Source organism: Aplysia californica, unplaced genomic scaffold (genome assembly GCF_000002075.1).
Source record: "Aplysia californica isolate F4 #8 unplaced genomic scaffold, AplCal3.0 scaffold00022, whole genome shotgun sequence".
Taxonomy (NCBI): domain Eukaryota; kingdom Metazoa; phylum Mollusca; class Gastropoda; order Aplysiida; family Aplysiidae; genus Aplysia; species Aplysia californica.
Window position 1 is genome coordinate 2,171,978 of NW_004797292.1, and position 7,392 is coordinate 2,179,369.

The following is a 7,392-nucleotide window of genomic DNA, read 5'->3' on the forward strand; positions in this document are numbered from 1 at the left end:
CTCTCTCTCTCTCTCTCTCTCTCTCTCTCTCTCTCTCTCTCTCTCTCTCTCATGTTTTTATGTAGAGAGGGAAAACATGTGGTTGGAGGGTGCTGGTGGGCAGGTCCTATTTTTGTAATCTATCACTGTTGTTTCTGTCTTTCAGTCCTACTTTACCCTACCTCCAAGCAACTGAAGCAACTGATATATTTTTTCTTATTTCAAAAATATCCAGTGAACTCTCGATATAACATAACTTAACCAACAGTCCTTGTTATGGGTGGTTGGAGGGTGCCAGTGGTAAACCAACAGTCCTTGTTGTGGATGGGTGGTTGGGGGGAACCAGTGGTAAACCAACAGTCCTTGTTGTGGGTGGTTGGAGGGTACCAGTGGTAAACCAACAGTCCTTGTTGTGGGTGGTTGGAGGGAACCAGTGGTAGATCCTGCTTCTTTGTTTTCCCTTGTATTTGATTCTATGTTTCTGTCTGTCTTGCATTTTATCAGCACTAAATGATCATTATTCTGTCAATATGATTCTCTTTTCTCAAACTCAAAGGGGTTGTTAGTGGGTGGTTGGTGGGTGCTCTGGTGTGGTTTGCTTCTTCTTTCCTATCAAACATCTGTCGTCCTTATCTCCGTTTCTTCTTTTTTATGTTTGTTACTCTCTTGTAACACCTCTAATCTTCTGGTGCTCATATGACCTTATGCAGTTGCAAGCGCCGTAAAACTTCTACTAAAACTAAACTAAAAGTCAATGGGCTTCTCTTTTCTCAAACTCAAAGTGTTTGTTTATTTCTGTATATTTGACCTTGTGTATATTTTACCAAATGATGTTTCAAGCGCTCATATGACCATATGCAGTTGTGAGCGCCGCAAAAACTCATACAAAAACAAATGCTGTTTCAGTGGTTCGGCCAGTGCGCATCTACGCCGACGGCATCTATGACATGTTCCACACGGGCCACGCTCGGCAGCTCATGCAGGCCAAGATGGCATTCCCCCAGGCCTACCTTATCGTTGGCGGTAAGTATATATCGTATATATCGTCAGCACCCACCTCTGACCGTTAGTGTGCCTGAACGTTGTTTCTCAGAGAAGTGAGTGAAAAATGAAGAAGAAAAAAACCCGACATAATTTCTTTCTTATTTTCATATGTCTACCAGAATAGTTCCACATTTTGAAAAGATCGTTCTTTTGTCATATTATGCTATCATCAGTTGTAGTGATGTTTGTTAAGAACACAAGACACCAGAAAGTGGGGACATCTTACAACTAAGTGTCATAATGTAAAAAAAAAAAAACCAAGAAAAAAAAAAACCATAGTGGGGGATGAAAGAAAAAAAACACATAATGGTGGGGGTGGGTGGATGGAAAGTGGCTCTTTGTACAGGGTGATCGTCTTATACTGGTGGCAGTTAGAGCGGATTCCAAGTGGGTGGTTGGCGGGTGCTCTGGTGTGGTTTGCTTCTTTTTTCCTATCAAATGTCTATCGTTTTTATCTCCCCTCCTTCTTTTTTGTGTTTGTTACTCTCTTGTAACACCTCTAATCTTCGGCACTTATGTGACCTTACTGTGTTGCAAGTGCCGTAAAACACTTACTAAAAAAAAAAAAAATTAATAAAAACTCTACTAAAACTTTTTAAAAGAGCAGATCTTACTGTTTGTGTGATTGTGTTTCACGCATTTCACAGTGTGCAGTGATGAACTCACCTATAAAATGAAAGGACGCACGGTGATGAACGAGACGGAGCGTTATGAGGCCGTCAGACACTGCCGGTACGTGGATGAGGTGGTCACTGAGGCTCCCTGGACCCTCGACCCAGCTTTCCTGGAGGATCACAAGGTACCGGAATTTTCCCTCTTCTCTCTCTCTCTCTCTTTTCCTTCATCATCTGTCTGATCCTCACCCTCACCAACACTTCATCGTCTTTTTCTGTCTTCTTCTTTGCTCAGTTTGTATTTTCCATTCTCATCTTCTTCCTCGTCTTTCTCTTTTCAATCCTCCTCCTTTTTTTTCATCTGATGATGAGACTCTATCGTCATTGTCGTCGACTTTTTAAATTTCCTCCTCCCCCTCCTCCTCCTTTTCTTTCTCCATTTTCTCCATCTTCAGTTCCTTGCCCATCTCTTTCTCTTCACACAGCATGTCAGCTGATTTGTTCTGTGGGGGTGTTTGGCGGGTGCTCCGGTGTGGTTTGCTCTTTCTTTCCTATCTAATATCTATCATCCTTATCTCTCTTCCTTTTTTTGTGTTTGTTATTCTCTTGTGACACCTCTAAGCTCCGGCACATATATGACCTAATTGTGTCGCAGGTGCCGTAAAATTCTTACTGAACTGTTCTTTTTAGGTATTTTTCCTGCTGCATTTCCACTGATGGAAGCCTTTGTGAGAGAGTGTCACACTCTCATCCTCCGTTCCTGATTTCTTACTTTCTTCACGATATTCTCGTGGTCGGTGTCACAGTACATGGCTTGGCATACTCTGGTCTTCATGCTCCTTTTTCTGAGTTTCTACGTAATTTTTCTGCTACCATTCCAACTCAGATTGAGGGCAAAGGTCATGTCAAGGTCTTTCTTCAGATTTTACTTCACCTACTATGCACACCAGGGATCTCCGTGCCAGTTGGGCTAATTTGGGGACAGCCTTGATGTCGTGTTGGACAGCTGTGTGGATGGCCCTGGTTTGAATCCCCATCATCTTAGACATGTGTTCAAAAGACAAATTTAACTAATTTTAAGAAGGGAGACCAACTGGACCTTTACCAACAAGGTTATACCATATGATTATTGATTGCTTATGTGTGCTTTTGATATTGCTTGAAATTTGATTAACCCTGTATCCCTTGCCCTTCCCCTCCCTCCCCCTCTTCCCCCCCCCCCCCTTTTTTTTTTTTTTTTTTACCTGTACCTGTGTTTGGTACAGATTGACTTTGTTGCCCACGATGAACTGCCTTACACCACTGGCTCAGCTGATGACGTGTACAAGTTTGTCAAAGAGAAAGGAATGTAAGTTTCAGAGTGCTATTTTAAGCGTACGTACTGTCTATTTCAGAAAAGCCCATACCTCTGTGTTGTTCTTGTGTTTGTTGTTGTTGTTGTTTGTTTGTTTGTTTGTTTTTGTTTTTGAGTGGATGGTTGGCGAGTGCTGTGGTGTGGTTTGCTCCTTCTTTCCTATCAGTCATCTATCATTCTTATCTCTCCTCCCTTTTCTTTGTGTTATGCTCTCTAGTGCACTTGTATGATTTATTTGTGTTACAAGGGCCGATAAACTCTTACCTGAAATTATACTTTTATTCCCACTGTAACGTGTCTAGATCTAGAATCTATAGGCACTAACCTGTTAAGTATCTTGATGAAGGTGTAGTCAGAATGGCATGGTTGTTGATGGCATGGCGGCTTAGGGGGAAGTGAAGTCTCCCTCCTAAACCAGGTACAGCTTCCGGGTCAGCTCCAGTAATCAGTAGTGATGTGCATATTTGGCGTATTTCCTGTTTGATACTTACATTATTACATGACACCTACCGCCATTGGATTTGTGCCTTTCTGCTTTTGTATTTTGTATGAAGAAGATTTTTAGAAGGGTGTACAAATTTTATTATAAGATTTTTAGGATGGTGTGCAACTTTTATGAAGAAGATTTTTAGGAGGATGTGCAACTTTTATGAAGAAGATTTTTAGGAGGATGTGCAACTTTTATGAAGAAGATTTTTAGGAGGGTGTGCAACTTTTATGAAGAAGATTTTTAGGAGGATGTGCAACTTTTATGAAGAAGATTTTTAGGAGGGTGTGCAACTTTTATGAAGAAGATTTTTAGGAGGGTGTGCAACTTTTATGAAGAAGATTTTTAGGAGGGTGTGCAACTTTTATGAAGAAGATTTTTAGGAGGATGTGCAACTTTTATGAAGAAGATTTTTAGGAGGGTGTGCAACTTTTATGAAGAAGATTTTTAGGATGTGCAGCTTTTATGAAGGAGATTTTTAGGAGGGTGTGCAACTTTTATGAAGAAGATTTTTAGGAGGGTGTGCAACTTTTATGAAGAAGATTTTTAGGAGGGTGTGCAACTTTTATGAAGAAGATTTTTAGGAGGGTGTGCAACTTTTATGAAGAAGATTTTTAGGAGGGTGTGCAACTTTTATGAAGAAGATTTTTAGGAGGATGTGCAACTTTTATGAAGAAGATTTTTAGGAGGGTGTGCAACTTTTATGAAGAAGATTTTTAGGATGTGCAGCTTTTATGAAGGAGATTTTTAGGAGGGTGTGCAACTTTCATAAAAAAGATTTTGGGATCATGTGCGACTTTTAGGACAGCCTGTATTGAAACATTTCTGTAGTATACCTCATGAATTTACCTCTAAGGATATGATCATGCAGACTCTATTACTGTTTTAGCAAATGTTTGGAGGGATCCACTTGTAATTCCTACCTTTTTACTCTCTTTCTGTTGTTTCCGTGTGTTCATCTTTTTCCCGCCAGCTCTGAGTGACCATCATTGTATTGATGTGCTTCTTTCTACTCAAAAAAAAAATAAAAGAGCAAATGTTCCTTTGACCTCTGACCCAGGTTTCTGGCCACTCAGAGGACGGAAGGCATCTCCACTACAGACGTCATCACACGCATCATCAAGGACTACGACTTGTACGTTCGGCGAAACCTGGAGCGTGGCTACTCTCACAAAGAGCTGAACGTCAGCTACATGAAGGTGGGTTTCTGGTTTCCAGTTGCCAGTTTGGGAGGATGCCATCATTGGTTCAGTTGCTGTTACCGTGTTGGACAGCTGTGTGGATGGCCCTGGTTTGAATCCCCATCATCTTAGATTTGTGTTCTTTGTTGAGTTTTTTTTAAGCTGTCTGAGATGGAATTGACTCAACAGTTCTTAGAGTATTTAACAAAATATAGTAATGAAAGGAGCATTGAGTATGTACTACACCATATCAATTTTGAGCAGAAGTTTCAGCTTTGCCATTTTTCATGTCCTCGAAATTTCATATTGGGGTTGATAAAAGTTGTCATTTCCGTAGTAAAACTGAGATTGTTTGGCAATGCTTTTCAATTTGAAAACTGGTCTAACATTATAGACCTGAAAGCGATATGGTAGAAAAATATGGCTTAGATATGAAACAAAGTTCTGAAAAGTTCAAAATGTAGGTTTCCGTTCTCTGTAGTAGTTGCACTGGTCTTTTCTTTCGAATAAAGTTTTCATATGGTTCTTTTCTTGACCATGCTTTCTTAGTTTCCAAATAAAGATCCTTTTTTTTTCCATATGGTCTAATCTTCTTTTAAAGATTTTAAAGGTAGTTGGCAGGTGCTCTGGTATGGTTTGCTCCTTCTTTCCTATCAAACATCTATTGTCCTTATCTCGCCTCCTCCTTTTTTGTGTTTGTTACTCTCTTGTAACACCTCAATTCTTCAGCACTTATATGACCGTATTGTGTTGTGAGTGCTGTAAAACTCTTACTAAAACTAAACTAAAGAGATTGATGTTCCCTTTGGTCCTTTTGTATGTTTGGTCTCTTCTACTACATGGTGCATTTTTGCAAATGTTGGGTTGTTGGTTTTTTTTAAAACTATATTTCTTGTTCACCTAAGAATTTCAGTCATGGAAAAAAAGATAGTTAAGCTCCAATACTATTTTTATAATGTTTTTTTTACTGTGGGCCCTGATTGAGATTTTGTTGCCATGGTAACAGGCCAAGCGGCTCAAGTTCAAGGACAACTATGAGAAGCTGGAGAACAAGTTGAAGGACAAGGGCAAAGACCTGATGGGCAAGTGGAAGGAGCAGGTTGGCAAAGGCAACGAGATGCTGCACCGCTGGGAGGAGAAATCCAAGGAGTTCATTGGCAACTTTGTCGAGATGTTCGGCCGCGAGGGAAGACTGGTATGTATGGGGGTGTCGTGGAGGTGAAGAAGGGGTTGTGGTTTATGTGTGTGTGTGTTGTAGTCGTACGGAGGGACGGTTGGGTGAGGGAGGTAAAGAAGTCAGGACTTGTGTGTGTGTGTATGTGGTTGTTGTCATCGGGGAAGAAGGAATTGGGGAAGGGAGGTAAAGGGGTCAGGACATGTGTTTGTGTGTGTGTGGTTGTTGTCATCGGGGAGGAAGGGATTGGATGGGGGAGGTAATGGGTTCATGACGTGTGTGGGTGTGTGTGTGTGTTCAACCTTTTTATGTCCAAATAAAAACACTTTTTCGTATGAATTGTATTGAAAAACCTTGATTAAAAGCGCCAAATATGTAAATTTTCAGTTTTCGAGGACTTTTTAGCTATTGGAGTTACCAAACTTCGCAGCCATTTTCTTGCAATTTCGAACACTGAAACCAAGCGACCTTACCTCTTTCAATCGCAAATATCTTCAGTTCTGCTCAGAATACATTGGTATTTTTTTCACCGAAAGCAAGATAAATCAATAAGCTTTAAGATGATACCATATGCCCAAAAACTGAGGAGCGCCTTATTCCTCCAGGTTGTGACACATACGTTATTTTCTTTGACGTATCATCTGTATTATATTCTATCCCCTTTCTCTTTTGGGTGAAGTCTCCCTTTCTTTAAAATGAGCTATATATGCCTTGTAGGGTGTTAAACTTATGGGACTCTCCTCCTTCTTTATTATGTTTGTGACTCTCTTGTGACACCTCTAATCTTTGGCACTTATATGACTTTATCATGTTGCAAGTGCCGTAAAACTCTTACTGAAACAATAAAACAGATTCACGGGTAAACAAAACTATCCTACGTCTGCAGACGCAGTGGTTCCAGGAGAACACAGCTCGGATTGGCAGAGCCATATCCCCATCGGCGTCTCCCCTCTACGACTCGCCTCCCTCACCTTCGACCTCTGACCCCGACCCGGCAAGCAGCCCACCCCTGAAGCGAGGTCGCTACACCCCTCCCCTCTTGGCTGATGACCCTTCAGATGATGAATACGACTAGAGCCGTAGTCCACGGCGACCTGTTTGTCTGTTGCTGTCTTTTTTTTTCTAGCATGGCTTTCATTTTTCTTACCGTTCATCAAACATTTCATTTTCACATATCATTTCCCTTACATCTTTTCTGAAGAATGTCGTTTTGAACAGAAATGCTTCTGGGTTTGTTAAGAGGACTCTCATTTTTAATTTTTACTGCCCTGAAATTTCATATTCATACATGAGGCTATTTTTCTTGTGTTTATTATTAACTCAATGCCTATGTGCCTATTTGGTCTTACCAACTATGTATGTATGTATGTAGTTTTGGTGTTTTTTTTTATTGAGGTGTGCTTGATTTTACTATGTTATAGAATGTTACCACCAACTTTCTTAAGTTCACATATGTGTAGTATAATGTAACTTTTCAAAGTGAGTTTAATTGATATCTCTCTCTCTCCCTCTTCCCCTCTCTCTCTCTCATTCTCCCTCTCTCTCTCTCTCTCTCTCTC

General features: G+C 40.6%; 1 protein-coding gene across 1 annotated transcript in view; it reads left to right on the forward strand.

Moving 5' to 3' along the window:
• The window catches only part of LOC101852817 (choline-phosphate cytidylyltransferase B), a gene marked incomplete in the record, with an annotated part of 45,222 nt that extends 37,836 nt beyond the window's left edge, over positions 1-7,386 (forward strand). The window contains 6 exon segments of the mRNA XM_013088042.2: positions 886-1,002; positions 1,671-1,822; positions 2,903-2,985; positions 4,539-4,677; positions 5,666-5,854; positions 6,720-7,386. Of these exon segments, the coding sequence (XP_012943496.1) occupies positions 886-1,002; positions 1,671-1,822; positions 2,903-2,985; positions 4,539-4,677; positions 5,666-5,854; positions 6,720-6,908 (869 nt within the window).
• Between the last annotated feature and the right edge of the window lie 6 nt (positions 7,387-7,392).